Here is a 13,869-nt window from a genome sequence, read left to right as displayed (position 1 = left end):
TACCAACCATTCAAGAAAAAAGGGCAGTATCTACCCAAAAATGAAAGCTCAGAAAGCAAAAAGGGGAAGAAAAGATGGAAGAACAGAAAAATGGGTAACCCAAGGAGGATGTACTAAGTGTGTGGTCACATTGTGGGTGTTCTAAGGAATGTCATGACACAAAGGTGAATAAATTGTTGAAAGGAAAACTAACATGCCATGTAAGCTTTTCCTCAAGCCACAATAAAAAGCTTCAAAAGCGTGGCAATGGTCTTCATGCTGGCCTAGAACGAGCTTGCCAAATAAGAAAGCACTGTTGTCTTCTTTTATCAATGTTTTGACAATTAGTAAGCTTGACAATAGGGCCATTTAAGGTAAAATTGTAACTCTGTGTGTTATAATTCATGGCCATTTTAAAATCTGTGGTCATTTTAAATTGAAGCAATGTAATATTACCATCTGTCTGGAAGATATTGAAGGAAGCAGTAGTCTGTAGTCTAAACACAAGTACAGTGATTTTCATATTTTCGCTTTTGTTCTAGGGAAAACAAATGTCTGGATGTTTTACATCACTGTCAGCACAATGTGAATGCCATGTAGCTTTCTTGCTTACAATCTCTTGTTGCTATACAATGCTCATAATTATCAATGCATGACTTTGTAATGTCCCATTAGCTCAGTAATTTAATTAATAATTTCTCTGCTGACCAGCATCTAAATTATTTGCTATCTTATAGTATAAGTGAAGGATTTGATGTATAATTACGTAAACTTTTTGTTTAATCACAATTCACTATATATTTGTTAAATTGTCTTTACCAAGACACTTCTACATACACAAAAATCTTGAAGCTGAGACAAATATATTTTTCAATTTTCTTTTCCCCTAAAATTTAGTGGCCTAAAAAATATAATACTCCTCAGAATTGTGAGTCTTAACCTTACAATGAATCAGCTAAAGATCACTAAAATCTGAGGCTTTTTAAACTAATATGCATCCTTCTCAAAACATATGTATGCCCTTCCCTCAAAAAACTTTTGTTAAATGGCACACTTTTGAATAAATAACACATTTCGTAGATGTATTCTCATTCTCCTCTGAAGAGCACCCGGCATCCTTTTCAGTAAGTCAGTCACTTTTTTATTAAACCAAATAATTATAGAAAACATCAATAACTCAAAAGGAGTCTCTAGTTCCCCTAAATTGCAAAGTGCGTGAGTAGTGTTAGAACTATGTCTTGCTTGGAAAAACTTACACTGAGGGGGGGAAATTAAAAATCCAGAAGAGCACTTGAGAAAGCAGGCCACTAAGGTGTCTAGGAAGGGGATTGGAAGAAAGGAGAAACCATCAGCTGCAGAGCTGCCCCCTCTTTTTGCTCGTGGTCTCCTCCTTCCCCTTGTCTGCTGCCACTTGGAGTTTGAAGTAGAGAAGTGATGTCTAGTGATGCTACTTTGAATAAAACTACATGCTGTAAGCATACGACCAACCTATCTGCAGCCAGGAGAGACCTTCTCTGTCGCTGTGTGTGATTGTTGAGTGCATCTGTGTACTCACTTGAGCCCATCTGTGCCTGGACTTGCAACGTGTGTGCCAGGACTCCCCATCAGACACTCCTGGGGCAGCCAACCTGGGTGCAAGAAAGAGGAAATTCTTCCTCAGTAAGGGGGGGGGGGCGGGAGGCGCGGTGACAGCATTTCAATGAAGCTAGGATCTCTCCCAAGAGATAGTCAACACCTCTCAGAATCTCTTAATGTTTTTAAAAACTTACTGTTTGGAATTTTTATTGTAAAAAACATAAATATATATTGTCTTGGAGTAGTTGATATTTTTTTCAGCATGAGAGGATCTGTACTATTTATGGGTTTGCGCTATAAAACTCTGCAGCCCAGTCACATGGCTCCTTTTTCCTAAGCCATCTGTCACAGAGGTCTGGAATTTTATGTGAATGCTGGATGTGCAGTCTTAACCCAAGTTTTTGTTGTTGTTGTTGCTTTGTTTTTATGAAAAATGTCAGCAACTACAACATTTAACATTTTTCTTTATATTTGTCATTAAACTTGATGGCTATAGCTCTGTTTCATTGCTCCAGTTACATTTCAATGGTGAAGCCAAAAATATGTGATTGTGCTTATAATAGAGGATATTGTTTTATCCCAGAGAGAGCACCTGGAAGTGATATAATTAATATCTTGAATTTTTGCAACTAAGATTTATTAATGCTAGTATAAAAAAAATTTCTGATATTATACAGATGGCATAAGATGTTGTGGTTACTAAGTTATTATCCTAGATAAGCTGTACTGTCAAATTCGAGGCTTAAAACTATCACAGGAGATTATTTACTGAAAATGGACAAAAAGATATGTTTAAAGCATCTTAGTACAAACATATTAGAAATGTATTTACTTCCCACAAATATCATAAAGCATATCTATCTCTTAAGCTGAAAAATTGAAAATATGAACTGTGCAAGTGAAACAGAAAGCAGAGATGCTTTTATTTTCTAAATCTGGTACAAGCCATGAGCTTAGAGCCAGGCGTGTGTGCCCAGGCCCTGAGCAGCAACTATTGGGAGGGTAGGGTGTGTGCGTGGCATGGGATGGAGGATGAGAAAATCCCTGGAAATAACTAGGAATCACAAGCTCTGTGGTTCTTAGTGACATATTCAAAGTCTAAAGCTTTGTCATTTGGAAGGGAATAGAGGAGAGAAATTGTTCAAAAGTGAATTGTGAATTGTTGGAATGACAGTGAAATATCAGAAAGATATTCTTTTGATCCAGGTAGAAAAATTACAGTTATTAGATGGTAAGTAATGTTTATGATTTTGACCCTATCTCATACTACAGAACACATCATGTGGAAAATGCAGGTCACGAAGTTTAATAGGACTCAAACTAAAGACATGTTGTTGTTGCTGTTTTTGTGCTGTATATTCAAATTGGAAGTGACCCATAGCTGACCCTCTGGCAGGTTTTCTGAGGCAGTTAGTAGCACAGGGGGAGACTGCCAATCCTTCTCCCGCAGAGCAGATAGGGGATTTGAATCATATGCATTTGGGATGGGAGACAGTTTCTTACCATTAGACCACCAGAGCTGTCCTCTTTTAAAAGAGGAGCATGAGGCCGGTGTGGTGAGGGGAGGAAAGCAGAGTAAGAAAGGAAAACAGAGGAAAGTACATTCCAAGTGTACAACTGCATAAGATAGAATCCGTTTTAAGTTCATGTTAAGACCAAAGCCACACCCACCATTCTAGACACTTCCAATTCATCTTCATCAAAGTTTCCTACACTGTATTTTTTTCTTTAATTTTATATTTTTATGTATAGATAAGTTATTAAATGTTGCTCTTTTATCATAAAACAACATACAAAAAGAAAAAAGTAACCTTGCAAAATGGTTACTTTTCATATGCCATAAGAAAATAAAAAATATTTGCATGAAAATTAAAAACATTATCAAGTGCATTGTTCCTTTTAGAATTTCTGATGTTATTCAATATTTTAGTGCCTTAAACCAGAGGTAATCCTGTCATGATTAGGTCACAACAAATCTCCTAAAAGTATCTTTGAAGATATCATGGGTTAAGTGCCAAAAAATTAAACAAAAAATTGGCAGTTTGAATGCATCAGCCACTCTTCAGAAGAAAGCTGTGGTCATAGAGTTCCATTAATATTTATTGCCTTGGGAATTTAGGAGGAGAACTTCTTACCTTTTGGATCACATCCCAACATTCAGTCGACTACACCACCTAGTACCCTTTATCTTAAAGCTTTCACTTTGAAATTTAAACCCAAAGTATGATGCCAGCAAAAAGGTACCAAAGTGAGGTATGTTTCATAACTTCTGGCTTATTTTTCCTCTCCCATGATTTAGCAATGCTTTTCCACTTCTTTAAAGAACCTAGGATGAAACATGTTTTCATATTTAATCTAACATTCCAATAAAAGTTATCTTCCATTTTTCATGTTAGATAATTATTGTGGTGGAGGAGGGTGTTGGGAAGCTTTAGTGTGCTTTTTGTTAAAGTGTTAATGCTTTAAATGATGAAATGAGAGTAATAATACTGTAAACTAGAAAAAAAGGTTTAAAGGTAAACTTTAAAAGAATATTACACAGGATTAGCCAACCCATTTACTATTAGGAACATCTTATTTATATAAAGCTTACTATTTAAATCTGAGACATGAAGCTCACTAATGGGGTTGCTCTTAAAAGTATGCTGAGAATTGAACATTAAGCAATGCAAATCAGAAAGTCAAATTTAAAATCAGATATACTGACATAAAAGCTTACATTTGAAATTATCCCTTAAAAGCCTGACATGACTAGGCTACAATTGCAAACTGCTGAAATGTGTTTCTGTTTCTTGTTGAATACCAGGGGGCTGAAATAGAAGTGGATGAAAATGGCACATTGGACTTGAGCATGAAAAGAAACCGAATACTGGACAAGGCTGTACCTCTAACTTCCCCTAACAATTCCAACCCAACTCCTTCCTCTTCCCCATTCAAAACAAATAGCCTTTTGGTCAATGCAGCATTTTATCAAGCTCTCTGTGACCAAGAAGGTTGGGATACTCCTATCAACTATAGCAAAGCCCATGGGAAAACAGAGGAAGACAAAGAGGTATTGTTTTAATATGTCAACCAATAAATTTAAGTCAGAGCAGTATTGGATTATTGATAAATTTATCCTCACTAACTTATTATTTTACAGTTCTGTTTAGAGAATATGTAGCACTATGCCTTATAATATATAACTAGTTTGATAAATAATTTTATATTTCAAAAGAAAAAGAAACAAATCCTGCTGTCATTGTCACTTGCATTATAGCACATTTCAAATTTGTCCTTTTCATTATTACTGAGATTACACAGCGGAACACACAGATACTCAACAGTTTCTACATGTAAAATTCATTGCATGTAACAATTAATACCTTCTTTAAGTTACACAGCCCTTCTCACACTCCTTTTTTTGAGTTGTTCTTCCCACATGAATAGGAAAATTTAACTCAGTGGAGGCTATAATTGTGTGCAGAGAAAGAGATAGTGTGTCATCTCTCCTTTCAAGATATGGCAACCTGTAAATGACACTTGTGTCATCAAGCATGAACTCTCTGAACCAGAAAACCAAAGGTGAAATAAATTCAGGAACAAATCTTCAAGTTGTGTCAAATAAATTTCCATGGTTTTGTGGCGTAACTGTATATATGTAAAGAGTCATCATTTGAAGCTCTGGAGCACAAATGTTAGATGTCTAAACTTTATCAGTCCTAAAGATTTATTTTGCTATTTGATCATTTCAGAAATCACTTGAGGATAGTCAGGAAATTGCACTCCCATTTCACCCCTGAAAGTCATATATTTGGATGCATCAGAACTCCTTTAACTTTCATGTTCACAATATAAGCTTCTCAACTTGGCCAAAGTACTCAAGGATAAGCAGTAGGACTATTTAGAGTCATTTGAAGAAATTGGTGTCTAGAGCAAACTATTCAGACTCTTTTCATTATAAATCTAATCTCCATTGTTATAATAAGGAGCTCTGGCATCCCAGCCTGTAGAGAGTTGCACCTTTAACCCAAAGAAGATGCCTCTCTGATGCTTCAAGTCCACCAGACACTCCACAGGAGAAAAATGAGCAATCTCCTCCCATATAACTTACAGTCTCCAAAACCCTCTAAAGAACTATCTGTGGGTCAGTTCTGAATAGACAGTAAGGAAAGAGAAAGAGCTACATTAAATAATTGAACCCTTTTTGCGTTCATTAGGAAGACAGCTGCAATATTTTTGGTAATAGCTAGTTGCCCACTGTTTTAAAGAAATGAAATAACTATTTTCTGCAAAAGTATGCACTTTCTGCCCAGCTTTTTTGAAGTTCACAGATTTCTAAGAGAAGACTAATTTGAATTTAGAGCATGATTTAGCACCTCAGCAGCATAAGTCAGTGGATGTAGTAGTGTAATATGATCAAAAGTGTAAATTGTTCCCAATTCCATATTTCTTCCTTCCCTTCTCATTGATGACCTTTTTTCTGTCTTTTCTTCCCTCCTCACACCTTTTCACAACTACCTTGCAGCAAAGTAAGAAAATATGGTGGCATAGACCATAAGGAGTTGTGTTGTTAGTCCAAAGGCAGCACTTTTCCCGTAGTTTGGATCCACCAAAGCTGAATAGCAGAAAGATAGGAAATTCCCTATGCTGTTTGCAGCCTTAGAAATTCAATGGAAGGTCAGTTATGAGTTGTTTCCAACTCAATGACAAAGTTTTAGGAGCACAGCTATGAACAAGACAAGCTTCTGGCCCATGTGGCTGCAGATTCTAGGAGAAGGACTCGCAGGTAAATCAATGCTCCGGTACACCACATGGTGATGAAGGAATGGAATGTTTAGAAAGATTGCCTGGAAGAAACCATAATCAGAGCAGCTTTGTGCAGTAGAGTGCTTAACAGCATCAGGTTGAAGGAGGAGGGCTCCTCCCACAACAGCAGCTTTTGATAAAAACCAAAGTCATTAATTCTACTTTATTCAGTTAATTCACATAAAATATTGAAGAGTGCTCTTGATTTAAAATTTTAAATAGTTGAATTAGTGAAAAGAACAATTTTAGAAGGGACTTTAATTAAAACAATATATGCTGACAAGATATTTACTTAAGTGATGATCATGAGTTAGCCAATGTGTAACTCCTCCATCTCTCTGCTGTTAGGTTTGTGAAAGAATAAATTACAGCTGTCATCTCCACAACTTGACTGAAAGTAAGGAATGAGCTAGGAAGCAGATGGATTATTTCAAGGCACTATCATGGCACCATCAAGACCTCTGATACAATCTTGTTACATCTGGGATGACATTAGACCAGGAGATTCCATTCACAAAAACAATTATTAATTCCCAGAAAGCCAATTTCAGATCAGACCATAGCATATTGCACCCCACACCATTATAGTTGTGCCAAGAAATCTGGAGGAGAACCAACTGAGTGGAAGAGAACTAGATTTGTTCCCATTCCAAAGAAAGGTGATCCAACTGATTGTGGAAATTATCAAGCAGTGTAATTAATATCACATGCAAGCAAGATTCTGCTGAAGATTATCCAAAAACAACTGGAACAGCACATCAACAGAGAACCGCCTGAAGTGCAGGTTGATTTAAAAGAGGCTGTGGCAGTAGGGATATTATAGCTAATTTCAGATGAATCTTGGCTGAAACCAGAGGAACGTCTACCTGTGTTTCATTGATTATGCAAAGGCATTTGACTGTGTGGATCCCAACAAACTGTGGATGACTCTGAGGAGAATGGTAATCCCAGAACACTTGATTGTACTTATACAAAACATATACTTGGACCAGGAGGCAGTCGTCAGAACAGAACAAGGAGACTCTGCATGGTTCAAAATTGGGAATGGTGTGTCAAAATTGTCAAGGATGGGTTCTAACTCCCTATCTTGTCAGTCTATACACGGAACGAATTATCCAAGAAGAGAAGTGTGCATCAGAATTGGAGGTAGACTCATCAGCAATCTGCGTTATGCAGATGATAAAACCTTGCTTGCTGAAACTGAGGAGGACCTGAAGCACTTGCTGCAGAAGGTCAAGACTGTAGCCTTCAATATAGATTGAAGCGAAACATCAAGAAAGCAAAGATTCTCACCATTAAGCTGATTGGCAGCATCATGATAGATGATGAAGAGATTGAGATTGTCGAAAGCTTCAGTTTGCTTGGCTCAACAATCAACACTCTTGGTACCAGCAGCCACAAAATTAAAAGATTAATTTCATTAGGTAAATCTGCTGTCAGAGACCTCTCCAAAGTACTGAATAGCAATTATGTCAGTCTGGAGACTAAGGTACACCTGACACAGGCTATGGTCTTTGCAATTACTTGCTATGCATCAGAGAGCTGGACAATGACTAGGGATGATAGAGAGTTGATGCTTTGAGCTGTGGTGCTGGAGAAGAGTATTGAAGATACCATGGACTGCTAAAAGAACAAATTCATGCTGGAGAAGGTGAAGCCAGGCTGCTCCTTGGAGGCAAGGATTCTGAAGCTTTGTCAGACATACTTTGGACATGTTGCAAAGAGGGATCAGTCCTTGGAGAAGGACGTAATGCTTGGGAGGGTGGAGGGACAGCGCGGGAAAGGAATACCCTCGATGAGATGAATTGATTCAGTCCCTGGGGATAGGTGTGTCAGAGACAATAAGATTGGCAAGGGATAGAACAAGGTTTAGGGCTGTTGTTTAGGGTCACTATGAGTCACAGGTGACTCGACAACACATAACCACAAACAACATTGTTGAAGAATAAGATCTGCTGACACAGATTCAAGTAAATTGAACATATTGGATTAGAGTCAGTACTTCCCAGAGAAATTAAAACACAACTCTACATTTTTTAAATTTTTATTTTTTATCGGTTTGCTTAAAAATTCTATATACAGTGTATTTCACTAAAGTGAAACTAATTGTTTCACTAAATTGACACTTATTCATCATTCACATTGTTTCACTAAATCATTCCTATTCATTATGTTTTATAAAAATAATCACCATTGGACTATGCACACCATTAACCTGTCTTTTCCAGTTCCTGCTAGATCTTTGTCATATTCCTTATCCCCTCCTTTCACTGACCATATTGTACAGCTCTTTGATTTTGTCCCCACCTATCCTCACACCCCTACTCCTACCCCTTCCTCCCTTGGAACATCATAAATGTCTTACTTTTGTTTATACAATAATGGTCTTATGCAGTATTTGTCCTTATAAAACTGAATTGGCTCACTCAGCATAACTCTCTCCAGTATTTCCCAAATTATGTAGTGCTCCTGAGTACTGTGTAGTATTCTATAATGTTAATGTGCCACAATTTCTCAATCCATTCAGTTGTAGGTGAACATTTGGGCTGTTTCCATGTCCTTGTGATAGTGAAGAACACTGCTATGAACATTGGTGTATAAATCTCCATTTGTGTCTCAGATCTAATTTCCTTGGGGCATATTCCTAGGGTCTGACAGAGTTCCTATATTCTATTTTTTTTTGTGGAAACGCCAAACTGCCTTCCAGAGTGGTCAGAACAATTTACAGTCACACCAACAGTGTAAGATAGTTCCAATCTCTCCACATCCTCTCCAACATTTTTTCTTGCCACCATGCTAAACTTTGCCAGTGCTACTGGGGTAAGATTTCATTATTGTTTGGATTTGCATTTCTCTTATTGCCATTGAATTTGAGCTATTATTATTATTATTATTATTAAATTTTCTTAGTTTTAATGAACATTTACATAGATTTTGTGTTTTCATTCATTCATTGTTGCACTGTTTTCTCTACCCTCCTTCCCAGTTCGTTCTTCTTCCCCCCACTCCGAATCTCTGTTTTGATTGTCCAATTGCCACAGTGCTTGTCAAAGCCAGTTCTGATTAATCTCCTTTGACAGTGTGTCCTTGGCCATTCCCTATCACTTCTCCCTGACAGAGACTTCACCCTGATTCATACGGAAGAGGGGATGATGTATTCTCTTAGCTACTTCCTGCTGAAAAGGGACGCTGTGGGTTTCAGGGTGAAGATCTTCTCTCACTACTCTAAAGGGCCCCTTTGGCAGTAGGAAACACATAGACTATTATGGAGATTGATTTTGGAATTCAGATGCACTCTTATTGATTGTGCTTGGCCATACATGTTCCTATCCTTGAAGATGTATCATGGAAGTGTTGCAACCTAGGAGACACAAATTTGACTAACAAGTTATAAGTACATGAGCCAAAAATTATGGAAAAGTAAAAGAAAAGATGCTTTCATTGTTTTACAAACCCTCCCCCAGGTCCCCTCCACCGTGTAGCCCTCGCTCTAGACTCCTGTGATGACAGAAATACCTAGTCACATATCTCTTTTACACAGTTTTCTCCCTCCTCTGTTTCAGTGCAGTATACATTATTGAACCCATCTTACTCAGTCTCTCCCCAACCCCAAGGACAGTCCCATTCTACAACAGTGGCATCATGTAATATTTGTCCTTTTGTGACTGGGATATTTCACTCAGCATAATGTTCTCCAGAGTCAACCATTTTGAATAATATTGCTTTTAGCTCTTGTCCTTATAATTTCCTTTCTTCTAGAGGCTGTGAGGTTAGATTATATCTGTTTTTCTGTTTGTTGAAGGTATTTAGTTAGATTATTAATTTTATCTTTTTCTTCCTTTCTCCGGTGTTTGCCTTTTGTTAAGAACTGCCCTCTGAGGGCTGCCTCTGCTGCATTCAGAGGTTTTTGTATATTTTCATTATCATTCGTTGTAAGCAAATTTTATTTCATTCTTTATTTCTTTGGTTATCATATTGTGTTATAACCACATGGTGGTTTTATAAGCTTTATCCTCTTGTGGTTAATTTCTAGTTTTATGGCATTATCCTCTGAGAAGATACTTTTTATTATTTCAATGATTTTAAATTTTTTTTGAGGTTTTCTTTGTGCCCTAATATGTGATCAATTCTGGAGAATATACCATGTGCATTTGAGAAGAAAGGGAATTGAGTTTTAGTGGAGTGTAGTACTCAGAATACATCTAAAAGGTCAAGATGGCAGAAAGCATAGTTTATATTTTCTGTATCTTTGTTTCTTTTGTGTTGAATTATCTTTTGGTGTTAAAGTCTCCTATCACTATTATGGTGCTGTCTATTTCTTTCTTCAATTTTATTGACTGTTGTTTTATGTAATTTAGTGGATCTATCATTTAGTGCATAGATGTTGACTAAGCTTATATCTTCTTGATCTACAGTGACTTTAATCATTATATAGTGTTCTTCCTTATCTTTAATGGTGGTTTTCATCCTGAAGGCTATTTTATCATAGATTATTATTGCCACTCCTGATTTTTTGTGGATACCATTTGATTGGTAATGCCCCCCACCCCAACCTTTGATTGTGAACCTATCATTCTCTTCATTTCTTAGACGTATCTCTTGTAAACAACATATTGATGGGTTTTGTTTTTTTATCCATTCTGCTACTACTCTTTTCTCTTGATTGGTGCATTTCATCCAACAACATTAAGTGTGATTATTTAAAAGCCAGGTTTTATCAATACCATTTTGATGTGTGTCTTTTGTTATTGTTGTTTCTGATTCATATGGTCTATCCGCTTTTGTTTGGTGTCTCTGTGTGAAGGACTTCCCTTAAAAGTTCTTGTAGATTTTATCTTGTTTTCACAAATTTCTTAAGCCCCTTCTTTTCTGCAGAGGATCTGATTTATCCTTCATATTTGATGGAGAACTTTGCTGGGTATACAATCATTGGTTGGCAATTGTTTCCTTTTAACTTTCTTTATATGCTATCCATTATCTTCTTACTTGCCTGGTGTCTACAGAGAAATCAGAACTTAATCTGATTAATTTCTTTTCCTTTGTAGGTGACTCTGATTTTCTCATGCTGCTTTTAGTATTCTGTTTTTATCTTTTATTTTTGGAGACTTTGGCTATGATATGTTTTGATGTTTTTCTTTTTGAGTCTAGTCTATTTGGTGTTCACTCAAGTTCTTTAATGTAGATTTCCTCATTCTTAATAATACGTGTAAAGTTTTCTTCCACAATTTTTTTCAATGATTTCCTGTCCCTCTAGTATTCTAGAATTCCAGTCATATTTCTTATTCCTTTTGATGTCATCTCACATGATTCTAATGTTTTCTTCATTGTCTTTATGTCTCAGCTCTGATTTTTCTTCTAGTATGTTTTCGTTGAAATTCTTATCTTCCACTTCACTGACTTTCTGCTCCAACTCTTCTGTTCTATTTTTTTCCCCTCCAGCACTTTGGAAACTTCTGTATTTTAGGCTTAATATTCTGTATTTTTTTAAAGATAAAAAAATCAAGAAAGTAAAGAGCTGAACAGAAAATTTCAAAACACAGCTCAGGACAAGAGAGCAAGATACTATAATAAAATGTGCAAAGAGCTGGAGTCAGAATATCAAAAGGGCCAAACTCACTCAGCATTTCTTAAACTGAAGGTATTGAAAAATAAATTTAAGCCACAAGCAGCAATAGTTAAGGATGCTTTATGTAGAGTGTTAAATGATCCAAGAAGCATTAAAAGAAGATGGAAGGAGTATATAGTCATTGTACCAGAAGGAATTGGCTGACACAGAGGAATTTCATGAAATAACGTATGAGCAAGAACCTGTAGTTGCTTTGAAAGAATTGACAAAAAACAAGGCTCCAGGAGTTGACTACATACCAACTGACATATTTCAACAAGCAGACACTGCCCTGGATGTGCTCACTAAGTAGGACGAGAAATCTGGAGGACATCCACTTGGTCAACAGACTGAAAGAGATCTAGATTTGCTCCCATTCCAAAGAAAGGTGAAAATTATCCAGAAACGACTGGAGCAATACGTCAACAGAGAACTGCCAGATGTGCAGGCTGGGGTTAGAAGAGGTCTTGGTACTAGGGATATTATAGCTAATGTTAGATGGATTTTGGCAGAAAGCAGAGAGTACCAGAGAAATGTCGATGTGTGCTCCATTGATTATGCAAAGGCTTTTGACTGTGTGAATCACAACCAACTGTGGCTGACTCTGAGAAGAATGGGACTCCCAGAATACTTAATTGTTCTTATGTGAATTCTATACTTGGACCAAGATGTAGTCATCAGAACAGGGCAAGGAGACACTGCATGGTTCAAAATTTGAAAGGGGTTCTGCCACGGATGTATTCTGTCTCCATACATTTTCAATCTCTATGCTGAACAGATCATCCAGGACGCTGGGCTGTATGAAGAGGAATGTGGCATCAGGATTGGTGGAAGATTCTTCAACAACCAGTGATATGCAGATGACACGACCTTGCTTGATGAAACTGATGAGGACTTGAAGCTCTTGCTGCAGAAGGTCAAGAACTGCAGCCTTCAACTCAGATCGAAGCTCACCATCAAGAAAATAGATTCTCACCACTGGGCCAATTGGTAGCATCAGTATAGATGGTGAAGAGATTGAGATAGTTAACAGTTTTCATTTACTTGGTTCCACAGTTAACACTCTTGGTACCAGCAGCCAGGAAATGAAAAGACAAATTGCATTTAGAAATTCAGCTGTCAGAGACTTTTCCAGGGTACTGAAGAGCGACAACGTCAGGCTGGAGACTAAGGTGCACCTGATTCTGGTTATAGTCCTCGCAATTATGTGCTATGCATCAGAGAACTGGACAGAGACTAGGAATGATAGAAAGAGAATTGAAGCCTTTGAGCTGTGGTGCTGGAGAAGAGTGTTGAATATACTATGGAGTGCTTTGAGAACAAACACATTTGTCCTGAGGAGGGTGAAGTCAGGGTGCTCCTTGGAGTCATGGATTCTGAAGCTTTGTCTGACATACTTTGGGTATGTTGCAAGGAGGGACTGGTCCTTGGAGAGGGACATTATGTTTGGGAGAGTGGAAGGACAGCACAGGAGAGGAAGACCCTGATGAGATGGATCAGTAATTGGGGTAGTGGGAGTAGGTGTGTCAAAAACAATGAGGTTGACACAGGATAGAGCAGGATTTAGGGTTCTTGTACACAGGGTCGCTATGAGTTACAAGTGACTTGACAACACATAACAACAAACAATTCTGTATTGCATTTTCATGCTTCTCTGTTATTTCTAACACTGGGTTAGCTGTACCTTCTCTATCGTGTGATGATTTTTAAAGTTCTCCATTTTTATCTGTAGTTTCAATTCATTCCTATATCCTTCCTATTTTATTCTATAGTTGTGCAAGTTCCTCCTCATTGATTTATTTCTTCTGAGTCCCTATTTCTGGCATGTTTGCTTTCTTTTTTTTTTAATTGGGAAAAAAACATATTGGGGGTACAAGGAGGTGAGGGTTGGGGGCAGAAGGGTGAGGATGGGCCAGGATGCA

General features: G+C 37.3%; 1 protein-coding gene across 1 annotated transcript in view; it reads left to right on the top strand.

Annotated features, from left to right (window-relative positions):
- The window catches only part of ST18 (suppression of tumorigenicity 18 (breast carcinoma) (zinc finger protein)), a 152,655-nt gene that overhangs the window by 36,656 nt on the left and 102,130 nt on the right, over positions 1-13,869 (top strand). The window contains exon 9 of the mRNA XM_006901608.1: positions 4,361-4,606. Coding sequence (XP_006901670.1) covers positions 4,361-4,606 — 246 coding nt within the window. The remainder of the gene's footprint in view (positions 1-4,360; positions 4,607-13,869) is intronic.

This window comes from Elephantulus edwardii, unplaced genomic scaffold (assembly GCF_000299155.1).
Source record: "Elephantulus edwardii isolate Elephantulus edwardi_28Jun2011 unplaced genomic scaffold, EleEdw1.0 scaffold00338, whole genome shotgun sequence".
NCBI lineage: Eukaryota > Metazoa > Chordata > Mammalia > Macroscelidea > Macroscelididae > Elephantulus > Elephantulus edwardii.
This window is presented reverse-complemented; position numbering and strand designations above follow the sequence as displayed.